The 20,253-nt window shown below is 57.4% G+C and overlaps 3 protein-coding genes across 6 annotated transcripts; 1 reads left to right on the top strand and 2 right to left on the bottom strand.

Moving 5' to 3' along the window:
* The first annotated feature begins 599 nt into the window (after nucleotides 1–599).
* Nucleotides 600–6,610, top strand: LOC135404230 (protein brambleberry-like). 3 transcript variants are annotated; one of them, XM_064639085.1, is made up of 10 exons: nucleotides 604–1,016; nucleotides 1,390–1,474; nucleotides 2,586–2,693; nucleotides 2,779–2,922; nucleotides 3,000–3,176; nucleotides 3,262–3,346; nucleotides 5,110–5,171; nucleotides 5,346–5,443; nucleotides 6,096–6,166; nucleotides 6,267–6,610. In XM_064639085.1, the coding sequence occupies exons 1-10, from the start codon at nucleotides 885–887 to the stop codon at nucleotides 6,427–6,429; spliced, it is 1,125 nt and encodes a 374-aa protein (XP_064495155.1). In that variant the 5' UTR covers nucleotides 604–884; the 3' UTR covers nucleotides 6,430–6,610. The 3 variants fall into 3 exon arrangements, with proteins under 3 accessions (XP_064495004.1, XP_064495090.1, XP_064495155.1); XM_064638934.1 differs by having other exon boundaries at nucleotides 600–1,016; nucleotides 5,110–5,443; XM_064639020.1 differs by having other exon boundaries at nucleotides 602–968; nucleotides 5,110–5,443.
* Nucleotides 6,564–12,493, bottom strand: GFUS (GDP-L-fucose synthase). Of its 2 annotated transcripts, XM_064639189.1 has the most exons (10): nucleotides 12,131–12,472; nucleotides 10,156–10,270; nucleotides 9,825–9,953; nucleotides 9,675–9,748; nucleotides 9,331–9,464; nucleotides 9,161–9,225; nucleotides 8,774–8,840; nucleotides 8,614–8,693; nucleotides 8,409–8,508; nucleotides 6,564–7,089 (listed from the first exon to the last, which is right to left on the bottom strand). In XM_064639189.1, the coding sequence occupies exons 1-10, from the start codon at nucleotides 12,268–12,270 to the stop codon at nucleotides 7,034–7,036; spliced, it is 960 nt and encodes a 319-aa protein (XP_064495259.1). In that variant the 5' UTR covers nucleotides 12,271–12,472; the 3' UTR covers nucleotides 6,564–7,033. The 2 variants fall into 2 exon arrangements, with proteins under 2 accessions (XP_064495259.1, XP_064495332.1); XM_064639262.1 differs by lacking the exon at nucleotides 9,675–9,748 and having other exon boundaries at nucleotides 9,347–9,464; nucleotides 12,131–12,493.
* Nucleotides 12,494–18,740: 6,247 nt separating this feature from the next.
* LOC135405940 (feather beta keratin-like) lies at nucleotides 18,741–19,636 on the bottom strand. Its single transcript, XM_064640457.1, has 2 exons — nucleotides 19,594–19,636; nucleotides 18,741–19,072 (listed from the first exon to the last, which is right to left on the bottom strand). The coding sequence occupies exons 1-2, from the start codon at nucleotides 19,634–19,636 to the stop codon at nucleotides 18,741–18,743; spliced, it is 375 nt and encodes a 124-aa protein (XP_064496527.1).
* Between the last annotated feature and the right edge of the window lie 617 nt (nucleotides 19,637–20,253).

Genomic DNA, 20,253 nt, shown 5'->3' with positions numbered 1-20,253 from the left:
ACAGTTTGTCCGTGGGCGCAGGGGGGGTTCCCACCCTCTTCTCCCTATAGGACCCCGTATGGGCACCCCTGGGACTATGGGGGGGGTCCCCTCAAGTTGGGTGGGTCCCTCAAATTTGGGGTGGGGAAGTCCCCAAATTTGTCCATGGATGTGCTCCCCACTCCAAGGTGTTTCCCACCCCCTTCTCCCCATAGGACCCCCATCGGCAGCCCTGGGACTATGGGGGGTCCCCTCAGTGGGGTGGGTCCCCCAAATTCGGGGTGGGGAGGTCCCCAAATTGTCCATCGATTTTGGTGGGGGGGTGTTTCCCACCCTCTTCTCCCTATAGGACTCCCACGGGCACCCCTGGGACTATGGGGAGGGTCCCACAGTTCATCCGTGGGCGTGGGAGGTGTTTCCCACTCTCTTCTCCCCATAGGACCCTCGTGGGCACCCCTGGACTATCGGGGGTCCCCCAAATTTGGGACGGGGGTCCCACAGTTCGTCCGTGGGCGTGGGGGGGTTTCCCACCCTCTTCTCTCCACGGGACCCCGCTGGCACCCCTGGGACTATGGGGGGGTCCCCTCACTGGGGTGGGTCCATCGATTTAGGGGGGTGTTTCCCACCCTATTCTCCCTATAGGACCCCCTTGGCCACCCCTGGGACTATGGGTGGGTCCCCCAAATTTAGGAGGGGGTTCCCATAGTTTGTCCGTGGGCTTGGGGGAGTTTCCCACCCTCTTCTTCCCATTGGACCCCCCATGGGCACCCCTGGGACTATGGGGGGGTCCCCTCAGTGGGATTGGTCCCCCAAATTCGGGGTAGGGGGTCCCAAAATTTGTCCCTGGATCTGAGGGGCTTCTCCCAACCTTCTTCTCCCCACAGGACCCCCCCTCCATTCCCACGATGCTGCCCCGGAGCTCCCGGGCTCTGCTGCTCCTCTGCGCCGGGATTTTGGGGGGGCTGGGCCTCGCTGCCCCCTCAGAGGAGGTGGGGACCCTCCCCCAGGGAACTGGGGACCCCCTCAAGACACCACGGGTGACTACCAGTGCCAGGATGAAGCCCCAGCCCGGGAGGTGTCACCCCTGGACTCCTGTCACCCTCCAGGGTGGGACTCCCCCCCCCCCCCCCAGCTGGGAAATGGGGGTCCCCGGGACCCCCCCCACCCCAGGCCTCGCCTTGCTTGGTGTGGGGGTGTTTTTTGGGGTGTGAAGGTCAAGTTCTGGGGCGGTTCTCACACTCTTTTTCGTGTTTTTCACCCCAAATTCCCCCCTCTCTGGGCCCCCACCCTGCACTGGGAGCACCCCGGGGGGCTGAGGACTCGTTTTGGGGTGTCCATGGGCACCTCCCTGGGGGATGGGAGGGGTTTGGGGTCACCCTCCGTCACCAACTTCCTGAATATTCCCCACAGGAGGAGCTGGGGGAGACCTGGATGAGGCTGGCGCTGGATGAGACCCCCGTGGTTCAGCTCCTGGAGGACGTCGCCCACCGGATGGGTATGAGCTGGCTCGGGAATGCTGAGACATCCCCCACCTTGGGATTGATCCAAGGATGCTGAGACATCCCCATATCCCACCTTGGGGTTGATCCAGGGATGCTGAGACATCCCCTGCCTTGGGATTCATCCAAGGAATTCTGAGACATCCCCATATCCCACCTTGGGACTGATCCAAGGCTGCTGAGAATCCCCCTGGATTTGGGATTGATCCAAGGCTGCTGAGAATCCCCCTGGATTTGGGATTGATCCAAGGCTGCTGAGAATCCCCCTGGATTTGGGATTGATCCAAGGCTGCTGAGACATCCCCCTGTCCCACTTTGGGATTGATCCAAGGATGTTGAGAATCCCCCTGTCCCACTTTGGGATTAATCCAAGGATGCTGAGACGTCCCCATATCCCACCTTGGGATTAATCCAAGGCTGTTGAGAATTCCCCATAATATCCCACCTTGGGATTAATCCAGACATGCTGAGATATCCCCTTGTCCCACTTTGGGATTGATCCAAGGATGCTGAGACATCCCCATGTCCCACTTTGGGATTGATCCAAGGATGCTGAGACATCCCCATGTCCCACTTTGGGATTGATCCAAGGATGCTGAGACATCCCCATATCCCACTTTGGGATTGATCCACGGATGCTGAGACATCCCCCTGTCCCACCTTGGGATTGATCCAAGGATGCTAAAAATCCCCCTGAGTTTGGGATTGATCCAGGGATGCTGAGACATCCCCATATCCCACCTTAGGATTGATCCAAGGATGCTGAGCCATCCCCATATCCCACCTTGGGATTGATCCAAGGCTGCTGAGAATCCCCCTGGATTTGGGATTGATCCAGGGATGCTGAGACATCCCCATATCCCACCTTGGGATTGATCCAAGGAATTCTGAGACATCCCCATGTCCCACCTTGGGATTGATCCAAGGATGCTGAGAATTCCCCATATCCCACCTTTGGATTGGCTCAAGGATGCTGAGACATCCCCTGCCTTGGGATTGGCTCAAGGATGCTGAGACATCCCCCTGGGTTTGGGATTGATCCAAGGATGCTGAGAATCCCCCTGCCCCACCTTGGGATTGATCCAACCTCTTATCCCTCCTCCACAGGGAATGGGAGCAGCCAGGGGGCCGCAGAGCTCCAGGAAGGACACCGGGTTTTCCCATCCCACCTCCCTCTGGAGCAGGAAAGACCTCGGGATGTTTATCCCCGACGAGGTGGGAACCCAGCAAACCCCATTCCCAGCTTTTTTTCACTTTCCCAGGCTCATCCCACCACCCTATCCATCTTTCCCACCTGCAGAGAGTGCCCTGGTCCTTCAGGAGGTGATGGAGAAGCTGCAGAGGCTCAACCAGAGCCTGGAGCTGACGTTGGAGGCCTTGGAGGACACACGGAGCCGGCTGGAAAACCACCTGGAGCGCCTCAAGGCCGTTCCCAACCCGGATGGTGAGCGGGAACAGGGGCTGGAACGCGGATGGGAGCCGGTGGGTGCCAATTCCAGGTTTTTCCATCCCATCCCACAGGTCAGAGCCCAAGTGCCACCTCCACCTTCATCCCACCCGGCTCCTACTCGGCGCTGCTGGTTCTTCTCCTGGTGCTGGCGCTGCTCTGGCTGATCCTCCTCCTCCTCCTCCTTTTCCTGGCTGCCAGCGCCTTCGGAATCCCGGAGCTCTCTGCTCTCCTGGCCCTTGCTGTGGCAGGTGGGGACGGGTGTGGGGACGCCTGGATGGGGACACACCACCCTGGGGGTGCTCTGCCCTCTCCCACCCTCCTGTTGTCCTGCAGGACAGCAGCTGGTGGCATCCAGAGGGATCCGGCCGGCGGTTTCCCGGGAAAAAATCCCTCACCGGCTCACCTCCACCCCGGAGAGGTAGGAGAGGGTTGAGGGGGTGGGCGTGGCACCCTTGGGAGCACGTGGGACCTGTCCTGGGCATTCCACCCTGGGTGTCCCATCCTGGAAGTCCCATCCTGGAGCCACCTGGCAGAGGTTCCCAGGAAGGGACAGGACACACCTTGATGGCTTTCCCATGGATTTTGGGCACCTCACCCGAGCTCCCTGCCCAATTTCTGCTCAGAAATCCCATCCTTAGTGTCCCATCCTTGGATGTTCCATCCTGGAGACACCTGGCAGAGGTTCCCGGGAAGGGACAGGACAAACATCTTAATGGCTTTCCTATGAAATTTGGGCACCTCATCCCAGCTCCCTGCCCTGTTTCTGCTTGGATGTCTCCTCCCAGATGTCCCATCCTGGAGCCACCTGGCAGAGGTTCCTGGGAAGGGACAGGACACACCTTGATGGCTTTCCTATGGATTTTGGGCACCTATTTCTGCTTGGATGTCCCACTCTGGGTGTCCCACTCTGGGTGTCCCATCTTTGGTGTCTCGTCCTTGGTGTCCCATCCTGGAGACATCTGGCAGAGGTTCCCAGGAAGGGACAAGGACACACCTTGATGGCTTTCCTGTGGATTTTGGGCACCTATTTCTGCTTGGATGTCCCACTCTGGGTGTCCCATCTTTGATGTCTCCTCCCAGATGTCCCATCCTGGAGCCACCTGGCAGAGGTTCCTGGGAAGGGACAGGACACACCTTGATGGCTTTCCCATGGATTTTGGGCACCTCATCCCAGCTCCCTGCCCTGTTTCTGCTCAGAAATCCCATCCTTGGTGTTCCATCCTGGATGTTCCATCCTGGAGCCACCTGGCAGAGGTTCCTGGGAAGGGACAGGACACACCTTGATGGCTTTCCCATGGATTTTGGGCACCTATTTCTGCTTGGATGTCCCACTCTGGGTGTCCCACTCTGGGTGTCCCATCTTTGGTGTCTTGTCCTTGGTGTCCCATCCTGGAACCATCTGGCAGAGGTTCCCAGGAAGGGACAGGTCACACCTTGATGACTTTCCCATGGATTTTGGGCACCTCACCCGAGCTCCCTGCCCAATTTCTGCTCAGAAATCCCATCCTTAGTGTCCCATCCTTGGATGTCCCATCCTGGAACCATCTGGCAGAGGTTCCTGGGAAGGGACAGGTCACACCTTGATGACTTTCCCATGGATTTTGGGCACCTCACCCGAGCTCCCTGCCCAATTTCTGCTCAGAAATCCCATCCTTAGTGTCCCATCCTTGGATGTCCCATCCTGGAACCATCTGGCAGAGGTTCCTGGGAAGGGACAGGTCAAACCTTGATGGCTTTCCCATGGATTTTGGACACCTATTTCTGCTTGAGTGTCCCACCCTGGATGTCCCATCCTGAGTGTCCCATCTTTGGTGTCTCATCCTTGGTGTCCCATCCTGGAGACATCTGGCAGAGGTTCCTGGGAAGGGACAGGACACACCTTGATGGCTTTCCCATGGATTTTGGGCACCTCATCCCAGCTCCCTGCCCTGTTTCTGCTCAGATGTCCCATCCTGGGTGTCCCATCCTGGAGCCTCCTGGCAGAGGTTCCCAGGAAGGGACAGGACACACCTCGATTGTCCACCTTGATGGACATCTTGGTGGCTTCCCTACGGATTTGGGGCACCTCATCCCAGCTCCCTGCCCTGTTCCTGCTGGGAGAAGGGGGTGGAGAGGCTGGAGAGCTGCTCACAGACCATCGTGGTGGTGACATAGGAGCCAATTTTCCTTCTTCCCACGCAGGGAATGCGACCTGGAGCTGCTCCAGGAGGAGCTGGACAGGATGGAGATGAGCTGCGTGCGAGGTGACCATGCTGTGGGAGATGTGGGGATCCAGGACACGGATCCAACACCCTGGCATGTCCCCCCATCCAGTGTCATCCCAGAGCGTCCCCAAGCTCTGCCAGGGCACGTGGCACCATTCCAAGTGTCCCCAACCTCCGCCTGGAGCACTGGGAGGTGTCTCCATGTTCTTCCAGAGCCCTCGTACCCGGAGCAGCCCCAGGACATTCCCGGCTCCGTAGGATGGGTGTCACCTGTTCCTGGTGGCCGGAGGACGACGTGGAGCTCGCGTGGGGTAAGTGGTGCTGGATGGGATGTCCCCAAATTGGGGTTGTCCCTCAAAAACCTGCTCTTCGGGAATGGGTTTTGGTTACGGAATCATGGGATGGGTTTAGGGATTTGGGAGTGGATTTTGGTCAGGGAATCATAGGATGGGATTGGGGTTTTGGGAATGGATCTGGGAATGGATTTTGGTCACAGAATCATGGGATGGGTTTGGGGATTGGGAATGGATTTCGGTCAGGGAATCATGGGATGGGATTGGGAATGGATTTGGGAATGAATTTTGATCAGGGAATCATGGGATGGGTTTGGGGATTTGGGAGTGGATTTTGGCCACAGAATCACCGGATGGGTTTGGGGATTTGGGAATGGATTTTGGTCATAAAATAATGGGATGGGTTTGAGGATTTGGGAATGGATTTTGGTCACAGAATCATGGGATGGGTTTGGGGATTTGGGAATGGATTTTGGTCAAGGAATCATGGGATAGATTTGGGGATTTGGGAATGGATTTTAGTCATGGAATCATGGGACGGGTTTGGGGATTTGGGAGCAGATTTTGGTCAGGGAATCATGGGGTGGGTTTGGGGATTTGGGAGTAGATTTTGGCCACAGAATCACAGGATGGGTTGGAAGGGCCTCCTAAACCCTTTCTTCCCCACCAGGCGACGCCGGAGCCGGTCACGGACGCCAGGAAGCGCCGGGAGCCCAATCCCTGCATCCCGAGGGCCACCACGTGAGCTCCAACCACCTGGGCCATCCCTTCCCCAGGGCCTGGTGTCACCCCAGCGTGGGCTGTGGCCTCCTGGGGGGGCTGACGGGTGTGTCCCCTGCAGGTCCCTGCTGTCCCCACGCTCCCTGTGCCAGGCGCTCACCAGGGCCGGGCAGCGATGCCGGAAGAAAGCCATTCCCGGGAAGGACTTGTGCCACATCCACGCCTCCGGCAGCAGCTCGGCCATGGATTCATCCCCTGCTTTTGACCCTCCACCTCCTCCCTGAGGGGCTTTTAAACCCCCTTCCTTTTTTTTTTTTTTTGGCTCTCCCAGATCCTGGCAGAGAACACGAGGATGCCGTTGGATGTGGGTTCGGGGCAGAGGCTCCTCATCCCACCAGTTTTAGGTTATTTGCATATATTTGGTTATTTGCATATATTTTAATAAACGCCACGTTTCCAGCTGGAGTCTTTCCCACTCTGGTCCCCCCTTATCCCATGGGATCATCCCCATGTGCCAAGAGCCGGCAGCGAATCCCTTGGCTGCCGTCCCTGCGCCGTGGAATCCCGATCCCCTTCCCGTTATTAGGCCTAATTCCGGGTAATTAGCGCAGCTCATTAACAGCTCACCATCCTCTTGGACACCACCACGGTGGCTCCTTCCTACCACCTAAGTTGGGATCCCTTTGGGATACTCCGACCTTCCCGCCCCTCCCTGCCCTGGGCGTCCCGCGCCGCTCCCGGCACAGGGCAGGAATGTGGGAGCTGCTCTCTGGGCTCCTGGTTTTTTTCCCTTTGGAATTGTCCCTGTCACCCCCCCAGCCCCGTCCTCTGCCCCAGCAAAGGACAACCCTGAGTTGGAAGAGGATGATCCCGGTGATCCCGGTGCCGTCACTTCCTGGCGTCTGCATAGTTGGCGTCGAACCAGGCGCAGGTTTCCTTCACGGCTGCGGAGGGAGAAGGTGGGATTGGGAATGGATTTGGGTCATAAAATGGGATGGGTTTGGGAGCAGATTTTGGTCATAGAATCGTGGGATGGGATTTGGGATGGATTTTGGTCATAAAATCATGGGATGGGTTTGGGGATGGATTTTGGTCAGGGAATCATGGGATGGGTTTGGGGATTTGGGAGCAGATTTTGGTCATAAAATCATGGGATGGGTTTGGGGATTTGGGAATGGATTTTGGTCACAGAATCATGGGATGGGATTTGGGAATGGATTTTGGTCATGGAATCATGGGATGGGTTTGGGAATGGATTTTGGTCACAGAATCATGGGATGGGTTTGGGGACAGATTTTGGTCACAGAATCATGGGATGGGATTGGGGATTTGGGAATGGATTTTGGTCACAGAATCATGGGATGGGTTTGGGGATTTGAGAAGGGATTTTGGTCACGGAATCATGGGATGGGTTTGGGGATTTGGGAGCAGATTTTGGTCACAGAATCATGGGATGGGACTTGAAAAGAGATTTTGGTCATAAAATCATGGGGTGGGTTTGGGGGTTTGGGATGGATTTTTGGTCATGGAATCATGGAATGGAATTGGGGATTTGGGAGCAGATTTTGGTCAGGGAATCATGGGATGGGTTTGGGGATTTGGGAGCAGATTTTGGTCATAAAATCATGGGATGGGTTTGGGGATTTGGGAATGGATTTTGGTCACAGAATCATGGGATGGGATTTGGGAATGGATTTTGGTCATGGAATCATGGGATGGGTTTGGGAATGGATTTTGGTCACAGAATCATGGGATGGGTTTGGGGACAGATTTTGGTCATAAAATCATGGGATGGGTTTGGGGATTTGGGAATGGATTTTGGTCCCAGAATCATGGGATGGGTTTGGGGATTTGGGAGTGCATTTTGGTCAGGGAATCAGGGGGTGGGTTTGGGGATTTGGGAATGGATTTTGGTCAGAATCATGGGACAGGTTTGAGGATTTGGGGACAGATTTTGGTCAGAATCATGGGATGGGTTTGGGGATTTGGGAACAGATTTTCTTCACAGAATCATGGAATGGGCTGGATTGGAAGGGACTCTTTCAGGTCATCTCATCCAACCACTGTGCAAGGAGACACCTCCCACTATCCCAGCTTGCTCCAAGCCCCATCCAACCTGACCTTGGACACTTCCCAGGGACGGAGAAACCACCAACCTCCCTGGACACCCCGTGCCAGTGTTCCACCACCCTCATCCCGAAGGATGGACCACCCTGATGGCCCCAAGGCTGGCAGAGGCAGGACCTCCATGTCCCCACCTCACCTTTCCTGAAGGGAGTGAACTGGAAGCCGGGCAGGTACCGCCGGAGTTTGGCGTTGCTGGCCGTCTTCTTGAACTGCCCGTCGGCCTTGCTGGGGTCAAACTGGGATGGCAGGGATTAAGGAGGGAAAACGGGCGTTGCTTTGCCCCCACCGTGTCCTGGTGGAGCGTGGGATCCCCCCCAGGAGCCCTCCCGGGTGAAGGATACGAGGAGCTCTCCCCGGAAATCCATGGCCTCCGCCACGGCCTCCGCCGCCTCCCGGATGGACACCTCGTCTTCTTCTCCCACTGCGGGGAAGGACGGGATTGTGGCTGTTCCCTCGTTGGAGAGGGGATGGACAGGGGGAGGTCTGGGGGGGGAGGTTCACCTGACAAAATGATGGGCTCCACCTCGTCGTATTCCCGCAGGACCCAAAGGAAGAGCCGGGCCAGGTCCTGGGGGGAAGAGCAGACAACCCCTGGGGGGGTCACTGCTGTTCCCAGCATTCCCATTCCCAAGGAACCCAACCCAGGACAAACCAGGTGGGCTCAGACCCCTCTGGGGTCCCACTCCCAGCCTTTCCAGCCCCATTCCCTGCTTCCCAAGGCCCCACACCCCAGGGAGCAGATGATGAACTGTCTCCTGGCTTTGCCCTCCCATCCCAAGGGAACCCAACCCTGAGGATAGCCCAGGACAAGCCAGGTAGGCTCAGACCCCTCTGGATCCCATTCCAGCCTTTCCAGCCCCATTCCCTGCTTCCCAAGGCCCCACCCACCAGGGAGTAGATGAACTGCCTCCTGGGCTTTCCCGTTCCCCACACGGTCAGAGCGGAGCCGGACTCTGCGGGAGGAAGGAGCGCGGCCGTCACCACCTCGCGGAGCAGGTGGAGAGTCTGGGAAAACCCTTCCCAAAAAAAAACCCCCCCAGGAGCGCTGCCACCCTCACGTTTGGCCAGGTGGACCTTGTGGATGAGCCCCGGCAGGACGTGGCCGTCCTCGATGTTGAAGTTGTCGTGCGGCCCGAAGACGTTGGTGGGAATGACGGCGGTGAAGCGCCGGCCGTGCTGCTCGGAATAACCCCTGGATGGCAGCAGGGGTGGGATATCAGCCACTGGAACGGCCCCACGAGACCCCAGCCAGCAGCACCTTCACCCGCCGATCCCAGGTATCTCTCCCCAGCTTCCGCCCCGGCGCCGTTTAAATCCCGGGAATCCCACGGGATTCCCGTTGCCTCGATAACCAAGGGGTGCTTCCACCCTGGGAAGGGGCTCCTGTGTGTCGCTCCCTCACCTGTTCTGGATGTCAATCATCCTCTTGGCGTAGGAGTAGCCGAAGTTGGAGCTGTGAGGGGGCCCGTTGTGGATCTGGGAATACGGGAGCGGAGCGTTAAGCGGGGAAGGGACGTTCCCTGGAATGTCATGCGGGGACGGGAGCGCTCACCATGGTCTCATCGATGGGATACGTGGTCTTGTCTGGGAAGATGCAGGTGGAGAGGCAGGAGACCACCTTCTCCACCCCCATCTCGTGGGCCGAGTGCAGGACGTTGTCGTTGATGTGGATGTTTGTCCTCTGGGAAAGGAGAGATTTGTCGGGATTGCGGGATTTGGGAGATTCCCCGAATCCCTTCGTCGCCTGGCGAGCGGCGGCTCGTTAATAACTCCCGGAGCCACCGGAGCTCTTGGCTCTGGAAGCAGAACGAGCCCCCCTATCCCTGCGTCCCCATATCCCCCATCCCGGGGATCCCGACGGTGCCGGTTTTCCGTGGGCTCACCCAGAAATCCAGGTTGGAGCGGATGTTCTTGAAGAGGCCGCCGACCATGGCGGCCAAGTGGATGACGTGGGTGGGCCGGTGCCTCTCAAACAGGGCCTTGGTCTCGGAGCTGCTCCTGGAAGGGGAAATTTGGGAGCTCTGGGGGGGTCAACGGAGCAGGTCGGGGCGTTTCTGAGGAAAAACCCAAAGCTGGGAGGGGAATCTGAGGAAAAACCCAATCCTGGGAGGGGAATCTGAGGAAAAACCCAATCCTGGGATGGGAATCTGAGGGAAAACCCAATCCTGGGATGGGAATCTGAGGAAAAACCCAATCCTGGGATGGGAATCTGAGGGAAAACCCAATCCTAGGATGGGAATCTGAGGAAAAACCCAATCCTGGGATGGGAATCTGAGGGAAAACCCAATCCTGGGAGGGGAATCCGAGGAAAAACCCAAGCCTGGGATGGGAAATTCTAGGGTTCAGTGGGGTCAACAGAGGTGACTGGTGGGGTTTCCAAGGAAAAACCCAATCTTGGGAGGGGAAATTTTGGGGTTCAGTGGCAGATTGGGGTGTTTCCGAGGAAAAACCCAATCCTGGGATGGGATGTTTTGAGATTTGTTGGGGTCAACAGAGCAGACTGTGGGGATTCCAAGGAAAAACCCAATCCTGGGATGGGAAATATTGGGGTTTGGTGGCACCAACAGAGCAGATTGTGGGCATTCCAAGGACAAACTCATTCTTGGGAGGAGAGATTTCAGGGGTCTGTGGCAGACTAGGGGTGTTCCAAAGAAAAGCCCAATCCTGGGATGGGAATCCAAGGAAAAACCCAATCTTGGGATGGGAAATTTTGGGGTGTTTGCTGGGGTCAACAGAGCAGATTGTGGGGTTTCTGAGGAAAAATCCAATCATGGGGTGGGAAATTTTGGGGTTTGGTGGCAGATTGTGAGGATTCCAAGGAAAAAACCCAATGCTGGGATGGGATATTTTGGGGTTCTGTGGGGTCAACAGAGCAGATTGTGGGGATTACAAGGAAAAACTCATTCTTGGGAGGAGAGATTTTGGGGTTCTGTGGGGTCAACAGAGCAGACTATGGGGATTCCAAGGACAAACTCATTCTTGGGAGGAGAGATTTCAGGGGTCTGTGGCAGACTGGGGGGTTCCAAGGAAAAACCCAACCCTGGGATGGGAATCCAAGGAAAAACCCAATCCTGGGATGGGATATTTTGAGGTTCTGTGGGGTCAACAGAGCAGATTGTGGGGATTACAAGGAAAAACCCAATCCTGGGATGGGAATCCAAGGAAAAACCCAGTCCTGGGATGGGATATTTTGGGGTTCAGTGAGGTCAACAGAGCAGACTGTGGGGATTACAAGGAAAAATTGTATCCTGGGATGGGATATTTTGGGATTTAGTGAGGTCAGCAGAGCAGATTGGGGCTTTTCCAAGGAAAAACCCAGTCCTGGGATGGGAAATATTGGGGTTTGGTGGCACCAACAGAGCAGATTGTGGGCATTCCAAGGACAAACTCATTCTTGGGAGGAGAGATTTCAGGGGTCTGTGGCAGACTGAGGGGTTCCAAGGAAAAGCCCAATCCTGAGATGGGAATCCAAGGAAAAACCCAATCCTGGGATGGGATATTTTGGGGTTCTGTGGGGTCAACAGAGCAGACTGTGGGCATTCCAAGGAAAAACTCATTCTTGGGAAGAGAGATTTCAGGGGTCTGTGGCAGATTGGGGGGATTCCAATGAAAAACCCAACCCTGGGATGGGAATCCAAGGAAGAACCCAGTCCTGGGAGGGGATATTTTGAGGTTCTGTGGGGTCAACAGAGCAGATTGTGGGCATTCCAAGGAAAAACTCATTCCTGGGAGGAGAGATTTCAGGGGTCTGTGGCAGATTGAGGGGGGGTTTCCAAGGCAAAACCCAATCCTGGGATGGGATATTTTGGGGTTCACCAGAGCAGGTCGTGGGGGATCCCGAGGAAAATCCCGACTCACGTCAGGTCGGCGTCCCGGGAGGACACGAAGATCCAACGCTCGTCCGGCCGCCCCTCCCCATCTTCCACCACCTTCTGGATGGCCTTTCCCACCAGGCCGGTGCCCCCCGTCACCAGGATGCGCTTGGTCACCTCTGTCATGGCCAGGTCCTGCGGGGGGACGCGGGGGGGGGCATTTTCTGGGGCGGTTTTTGGGTGTTTCTGGGAGAAGGGAAGCGGGAGGGGAGGGGCGGGGAGGGGCGGGCTCTGACGTGGCACCCGCAGTCGGCAGGTGGGGACAGCGGAGGTGGCACCCGGGCCCCGGGGCCAGACCTGCCACGTGGGGACACCTGGGACGAGTGGGAGGGGCGGCTGCAGCCTCAGGGCTGGGTCCCAAATCTCCCCCTGCACCCCCAAAATCACCCCCAAATCAACCCGTGCACCCCCAAATCTCCCCCTGCACCCCCAGATCACCCCCAGGGCTGGGCCCCAAATCACCCCCTGCACCTCCAAATCACCCCCTGCACCCCCAAATCACCCCCAGGGCTGGACCCCAAATCACCTCTGCACCCCAAATCACTCCCAAATCTCCCCCTGCACCCCCAAATCACCCCCAGGGCTGGGCCCCAAATCACCCCCAGGGCTGGACCCCAAATCACCTCTGCACCCCCAAATCACTCCCAAATCACCCCCTGCACTCCTAAATCACCCCCAGGGCTGTGCCGCAAATCACCCCTTGCACCCCTAAATCTCCCCCTGCACCCCCAAATCACCCCCAGGGCTAGGCCCCAAATCACCCCTGCACCCCCAAATCTCCCCCTGCATCCCCAAATCAACCCCAAATCACCCCCTGCACCCCCAAATCACCCCCTGCACCCCCAAATCACTCCCTGTACCCCCAAATCACCCCCATGCTTGGGCCCCAAATCTCCTCCTGAACCCTCAAATCAACCCCTGCACTTCCAAATCACCCCCAGGGCTGTGCCTCAAATCACCTCTCCCATCCCAAATCAACCCCTGCACCCCCAAATCACCCTCTGTACTCCCGAAATCACCCCCAAATCTCCCCCTGCACCCCCAGATCACCCCCTGTAACCCCAAATCACCTCCAGGGCTGTGCCCCAAATCTCCCCCTGAGCCCCCAAATCAACCTCAGGGCTGGACCCCAAATCACGCCCTGCACCCCCAAATCACCCCCAGGGCTGGACCCCAAATCTCCCCCTACACCCTCAAATCACCCCCAAATCAACACCTGCACCCCCAAATCACCCTCTGTACCCCCCAAATCACCCCCAAAGCTCCCCCTGCACCCCCAGATCACCCCCTGTAACCCCAAATCACCTCCAGGGCTGTGCCCCAAATCTCCCCCTGAGCCCCCAAATCAACCTCAGGGCTGGACCCCAAAGCTCCCCCTGCACCCTCAAATCACCCCCAAATCAACCCCTGCACCCCCAAATCACCCTCTGTACCCCAGGGCTGCCCCCACAAATCCCTCCCTGCACCCCAAGTCTCTTTCTGCACCCCCAGGGCTGCACCCCAAATAATTCCCTGCACCCCAAATCCCTTCCTGCACCCCAGGTCTCCTCCTGCACCCCAAGTCCCAGTTTTGCTCCTCATGCCTCTCCTGCACCCCAAACCCCAGCTCTGCACCCACGTATGCACCCCAAACCTCCCCTACGCCCCAAACCCCAGGTTTCCACCCCAAAACCCAAGACTGCACCCAGGTGTGCTCCCTGTATCCCAAGTCCCAGCTGTGCACCCCAAATCCCAGCTGTGCACCCACGCGTGCACCCCAAACCTCCCCTGCACCCCAAACCCCAGGTTTCCATCCCAAAACCAAGTCTGCACCCAGGTGTGCGCCCTGCACCCCAAATCCCAGCTCTGCACCCTGTCCTAATCCCCTCCGCCCCCCAAATCCCACTCCTGCACCCCCCTCCTCCCGCTGCGCCTCCCACCCCCCTGCCCTCCTGCCCCCCCCACTTTGGGGACCCCTCCCGCTTCTATTCCCCCCCGACCCCCCAGTTTGGGGGTGCTCCTAAACCCCCAAATGGCCCTTTAATGGGGCGGGGGGCGCGTCTCACCCTCGGCTGCGCTCGGGGCCGCTCGGCTGCGCTCGGAACCGCTCGGGAGGTGCTCGGCTGCGCTCGGAACCGCTCGGACGGGGCTCGGCTGCGCTCGGGTGAGTTCGGGTGCACTGGGGTGAGTTCGGGTGCGCTCGGCTGGGTTCGGGTCGGCTCGGAGGGGGCTCGGCTGGGTTCGGCCGCTTCCGCCGCCGTCACCGGGCGCTGCCGCGTGGCTTGTCGGGAAATGTAGTCCCTGCCCGGGTGCAGGAGCAGGGAATGGGGTGCAGGGAAGGGAAGAGGGCTGAGGGGAGGAGATGTGAGGAAGGAAGGGTCAGGGGGAAAAAGCGGGGAAAAGGAGATGAAGGGAAGGGAAGGGTAAGCAATGAACAGGGAAGGGGGAAGGGAGCGAGGTGTAGGAGCAGGGAAGGGGATTCAGGAGAAGGAATGGGGTGCGGGGGAAGGAAAAGGGGGTGCAAGGACAGGGAAGGGGAGATGGGGAGGGGCTACAAGGGGGTGCAGGGACAGGTAAAGGGACTCAGGGCAGGGGGTGCAGGGAAGGGAAAGGGATTCAAGGAAGGAACGGGAAGGGGAGCAGGGGCAGGGAAGGGGGTGCAGGGGCAGGAAAGGGGGCTCAGGGAAGGGAAAAGGGGTGCCCAGTTCCCCCCTTCCCTCAAAGGGGCTCGTCAAAGGGGATTTTGATGAGAACGGGTTTTAATCATCTGTAATGCACTTAAGCTGAGATTAAAAATGAGCAGAGCTTTCCCGTGGTGGGGGAGGGTTTGTAAGGCATCCCCCCCACCCCCACTTCCAGCCGGCATTTCCTTCGGGATTTCCTTGAGGCAAAGGCAGGGCCTTTGCTCTAAATTAGAATCTGAAAGTGGAATTAAGGGAGACCCGGCCAGGAATTCTCACTTTTCCCCCTCAAAGCCCTGGATGGCCCCAGTGTAGAGGAGTAGTAGAATATCACAGCTTTTTCCTGCCTTCTCTCCCGGGTGAGACCTGGAAATGTGCCCTTTTCCTTTGGGAAAGTCGCAGGGAAAACTGAATCCTTGGGGACCCCTTTCCTGGAAGTTGGGAGGGGTGTAATTTTTTTCCCCCTGCACATTAAAAGATGTCACCTTATCCCTGTGTCCCGTGGAAGTGTCAGTCCTCATTCCCAGCTGGCTGAGTTCCCACCCCTCCCAGGCCTTTCCCAGCTCCAAAATCCCACTCCCAGGAGCGACTTCAGTCCTGGTTTTATTCCCCCCTTCCATGCCACGGGATTCCCTGGCTGGTCTCCCACAGGGAGCCGAGGATGGAGCGCTGAAGCTCCTTCTCCATGTCTGTCCTGCATCTTCCACGAGACACCGAGGTTTGGCAGGAAAAAAACCTCACATGGATGTTGGGATGAGTCACAATCCACATTTCCACCTCACTCCGGGGTAAAATTACGGAATAAAAGGGTTTGGGGTTGGAAGGGACCTTTCAAAATCATCTCATTCCTCCCACTAGACCAGTTTGCTCCGAGCCCTGTCCAACCCAGCCTTGAGAACTTCCAGGGATGGGACAAAAAAGCTAAGGAAGGTTTTCCGGGTGCTGGTGGGAGGATAAGACCTTCCTGCTGCCTCCTTTGGAGACTATTTAGGGATAACCCCTGTTCCAGCCAAGGAATTGCTGGGAGGCGGCGCAGCCAGAGCTGCTGCGACAGCACCCGAATAACCACGGTGCTGCATTAAATATGGTAATTTTGGAGGCTTAAACATGCTAATTCCAGAGCTAATGACCAAAAAAAACATTGGAGCACGAGGGAAGATCACAAGGGAAAGGGCTGAAGTCGCGGTGACCGCACGGGATGGAACAGGACTCGCTTGCTCATCAAATATCAGCCCAGATAGCATCTCACAAGGTCTTGGGATTCAAGGATGAAAGCCTGGAGCAGACCCATTAGCTCATCTGGGCAGGGCGTCTGTGTGATCCAGAGGACATCCCAGGACCTTCCAGTAGGATGAAGCTCGGGTGGCTCGGTCGGATCCCGTCGGAGATGCCGTCCCGCCGCTCCGCCTGACGCCGTCGTTCCCAAAACGAAGCTTCCCCGTGGTGACCTATTTCTCTGGGACTGGTTGGGTTTTGGGTCCAGCCCCACTCCCTGCTCTGCCCTCCCCATCCCTCCCAGGAAAGGGGGGCAGGTGGGTATGGAATTCCCAGGTGGAAGCTGGCTCGAGATGGGGCTTCGCAGCTGCAGCTCCAGGAGCCCAGGTGAGACCCCCCCAGCTCTGAGCATCCCTCTCCCATAGAATTCCAGCTTTGTGGCTCTTTTTTAACTCCCAGTGACCCTCTTTCCAGGTCCTGTCCTGCAGCAGAGCCCATGCCAGTTTTTGTAGGATTGGGGGTTGCTTCCCACCAGCGTGCAGCCCTTTGGCAACGGGAATTATCTAAAAACATGGGACAGTTTTCCAAACACGGAGGGATGGGATGGGGATGGCAGTGGTGGCCACAGATATTCCTAGACTTGCAATTCATGGAATTGGGAGAACTTGCTGCCTGGGAATGTCCTTGCCATCATCATATTGGGTATGGTCAAGTCCAGGCCTCTTGAAGGGAGACCAACATTCCACTGCTCCCTGACAGGGTTTGGAATTGTTCCGGGCGCTGGGGGGATGTGAATCCCATTGGGAGAGCCACTGGAAGAGGTGCCACCTGGAGGGTGTCCTCCAGCACATCCCACTGCTTGGCGTCACCTAAGGATGGGGAGGCGAGAACTTGGGAAGGGGCCGTGGATTTCCCGGGGTGGATGGGAGAGAGGAATGTGGGCAACGTGGATCTGAGCCTCCTCCCAGTGCTCCCTTGAACCCGTGTGAGCTGACTGTGCCCGAAACGAGCGTCTCTGGCACGGGTTTGGGGTGAGGCAGACACCCCAGGGGCGAGGCAGACACCCCGCCAGGCCTGGCTGCTCAGACACGTCGCAAGGCTGCAGGGAGGAGGAATCCTGCCCCCAGTCCAAGGATGGATGATGTCAAGCTGGATGAACTCCAAGGTGAGTGACTGCAAGAGCACAGAGTACTGAAATTTGTCTTTTTATTGGTTAGGCTTGGCTTTAGGATGAGCTCAAGTTGGTCAACGAGGCCAACGAGGTTTCTCTGCAGTGCTGTTTACACTAAATCAAGAAATAAAAACAGATCCCAACCCATTCCCTCTCTCCTTTCTAAGTGGCAGGTGATGTTTAGTTTTGGTTTTAGAGAAGGGCTTTTTTCCTCACCAAACGCTCCCTCTTTGAACCAAACCGGAATCCAGCTGTGTGTGGAGCTCTGTGCATTCCAGCTGCTCCAGAGATGTTCTTTTAATTGGCTTTTGATGAATATTTTAATGCTGTCATCAGCCCTGGCGACTCTGAGCTCCTGTGTCAGCCCAGAGCTCACCTGTTTGCCAGGAACCATTTTACAGAGAAAAAATAAGCACATCAAGGGAGGAGAAAGAGGGAACGTCACTGGTGAAAAGCAATTTGGGGCAGCCAAAGATCTTTACAACCCAAAACTCCATATTTCAGTGTCCAAGCTGGGAAGGAGAGAGGCAGGAAGGTGGCACAAGGGAATGTGACGGTGCAGCCTGTCAGGAGCTGCATCTCCCCAGCAGGGTCCCAGGCTTGTCCCTGCCCCTGGTTCCAAGGTCTCCAGGCTGTGCCTGAGGAATGCCCAGTGACGGTGACCTCACAAAGGGGACTTGCTGTGGGACGTGAGAGCAGAGGGATGGGGGCTTGGGGTCACGTGCACAGGTGATGCAGGGCCCCTGGAGAGGGAGGCTGGTGGTGCAGAGACCCCCGGAATGGGTCCCTGTGGGGCCCTGCAGTGAGCAGGGGATGGTGGCCGGGGCATCTCCAGCAGGGATCAGTTGAAGACCCACAACAAGGGGAGATCCTGGCCCGGGGACTCCCAGGCAGGAGGAATGGGGAGCGGGCAGCCAGAGGGACAGTGCAACAAGGGCCCAGAGCTGGGTGAGCTGAGGACCCTGTGGAAGGGTGGATGGTGAGCTGGACAGCCTGCATGGGTTCCCCAAGGTCCTTGGAGCACAAGGGGACCAGGACATGGGGCCTTGTGTGGGTGGTCCTGGGGCGTGTCTGTGAGGGGAGATGGTGTAAGAGGGACTGGAGATGTTTGGGGTGGGAGCAAAGGGTTGGGGTGTCCCAGGGAGTGTTGTCATGTCAAAGCCTCCCTGTAATGAGTGATGGGCTGGTGTAACTTTGTGACAGACCCTCAAGAGCCAGTCAGTGCTGCTGGTGGTACAGATGAGATATTTCCTAGGAGTGGCCTTGTGGCCCTTTTCCACCCACCCCGCTGGCCTGTTGAGGCCTGGCTGTGTAGGGGGTGAAGTTGGAAAAGCCCTGGTAGAATAAAGGAGGCAGAGGCGTCTCAGGTTTTGATGCAGGAGAACTTTATTGAGTGAAACAAGTGACGAGAGAGGAGGCGGCTACGGGAGGGATGCGGTGTGAGGTGCAAGTAGGGCGACCATCAGGCGAGGTGCTTTGCTTGCAGGAGATATTGGTGCAAGAGTGAGAAGGGCAGGTGCAGGGGGTGTCAGCTGTGGTGGGGAGGACCCTCAGCAGGTGCCGGAGCAGCCCAGGCCTCCCAGGCCGTAGCCAAAGCCACGGCCATAGCCCAGGCCGTAGCCAAAGCCACCGGAGATGGGCTGTCCCTGGACGTTGAGCTCCGTGCCCAGGGCAGCCCCTGCGGTGGATCCAACGAAGGAGCTCTGGGGGAAGGAGGTCATGATGGGCCCTGGGAAGGTGACGCGGACGGGGGAGGGCTGGATGAGGACGGTGGAGTCCTGGCACTGCCTGACACAGGGCTCGTTGCAGCTGTTGGCCAGCGGGGTGGGTCCGCAGGGGCGGCAGAGGTCGTAGCAGGCCATGGGTGTGGTGTGGAGGGGCCCTGGGAGGGCAGGCAAGAGAAAGTGAGAGAAGGTGAGAGCAGAGAGGGGTGTGAGGCAGGTGGGGGCGGTGGGGGTGCTCGGGGCGGTGTTGCAGGAGGGCTGGTCAGTGGGGAGGCTGGTGTGGGGCTGTGGGGAGGCATGAGGGCTGCTGAGGCTGGGTCCGAGCGTGCTGGCAGAGAGGGGCCAGGGGGGCGGTGTGGCAGGAGCAGGAGGGGGTTGTGAGGGGCTGGAGGCTCACCTGGTGGTGGGCAGAGAAAGAAGGAGAAGGCTTGAGGAGAAGCGTGGCAGGGAGAGAGGCGCTGGGCCGGCTTTTATGCTGCTCCCACAGGGGCGGCACAGCCTTGGCCCAGCCCTGTCAGCTGGCGGCAGCTTTGAGGAGTTGGGATTTGGGAGGGTTGGAGGGTTTGATGTGTGTCAATGAGGGCTGAAAAAACAACAAAGCCCAGGAGAGGTGTGATGTCATCAGTGAGGTGATTTTGTGGCCCTCGTGTGCTGTGGTTTGTGGGTGCTTTGTGCTGACTGGGCCCCCTCTTCTTCTGCGTCACTGGATGTCCCTCAGTCATTGTGTCGCACCCAGAAATGCTGAGGGTGTCATTTGATGTCCTGGGGAGGTCACTCTCCATCAACTTGGAAAGGTCATAGTCCTTTGGAGCAATTCTTGAGGGATGAAAGAGAGCTCATCCCCTGGAATTGTGATTGAGATGAAAAGAGAGGATCTGGAAGCCTTGCGGCTCTTCAGGTTGATTTCAGGCTGGTCCGGTTCCATTCCTATGGTCCACCTGGATTTCTGAAATTTTCATGACAAGGTACTTGGTCATTTAAATTTCATTTCTTGACCTCCTGAAGAAATACAATAAATAAAGAGCCAATGGGGCTCCATCCCTTTTTGCCCTGGCTGCTCTGTGATGCCAGTTCCCTTCTTCCGCATTCAAGCCATGAGGTTTCCTAACTTTGAACCTGTAAGTTGTAACATCCTGTACCTGAGAATAAAAAATTATAATTCATAGTGATTGTTCAGTAGGCTCCTATTTCCTCTTGTGTCATGGTGCGGACATTGCTTTGTGGAATTCTGTGATTGCATGTCCTGTCCTTGGGACCGTGTCCATCTGACCTTGGCAGCAGGTTTGAATTGTGAGTATTAGAGGGCAAAGTCTGGAGTTGGTGGTGCATGTCAGGGAGG

The sequence above is a fragment of the Pseudopipra pipra genome, chromosome 1 (genome assembly GCF_036250125.1).
Source record: "Pseudopipra pipra isolate bDixPip1 chromosome 1, bDixPip1.hap1, whole genome shotgun sequence".
Classification (NCBI taxonomy): Eukaryota; Metazoa; Chordata; class Aves; order Passeriformes; family Pipridae; genus Pseudopipra; species Pseudopipra pipra.
Note: the sequence above shows the minus strand (reverse complement) of the source record. Positions and strands in the feature narration are given on the sequence as shown.

Bases quoted from the DNA above. Each gene is read 5' to 3' on its own strand.
- GFUS (XM_064639189.1), bottom strand. From the start codon at position 12,270: ATGACAGAGGTGACCAAGCGCATCCTGGTGACGGGGGGCACCGGCCTG. The intron at 8,694-8,773 runs GTGAACCTCCCC...CCTTCCCCGCAG, and splicing joins GGAGCCCATCATTTTGTCAG to TGGGAGAAGAAGACGAGGTG. The intron at 7,090-8,408 runs GTGAGGTGGGGA...CTCCCTCCGCAG, and splicing joins GTTCACTCCCTTCAGGAAAG to CCGTGAAGGAAACCTGCGCC.
- LOC135404230 (XM_064638934.1), top strand. From the start codon at position 885: ATGCTGCCCCGGAGCTCCCGGGCTCTGCTGCTCCTCTGCGCCGGGATT. The intron at 2,923-2,999 runs GTGAGCGGGAAC...CCCATCCCACAG, and splicing joins GGCCGTTCCCAACCCGGATG to GTCAGAGCCCAAGTGCCACC. The intron at 5,444-6,095 runs GTAAGTGGTGCT...CTTCCCCACCAG, and splicing joins CGACGTGGAGCTCGCGTGGG to GCGACGCCGGAGCCGGTCAC.
- LOC135405940 (XM_064640457.1), bottom strand. From the start codon at position 19,636: ATGACTGAGGGACATCCAGTGACGCAGAAGAAGAGGGGGCCCA. The intron at 19,073-19,593 runs GTCAGCACAAAG...CTGCCCTCCCAG, and splicing joins GCAGAAGAAGAGGGGGCCCA to GGCCCCTCCACACCACACCC.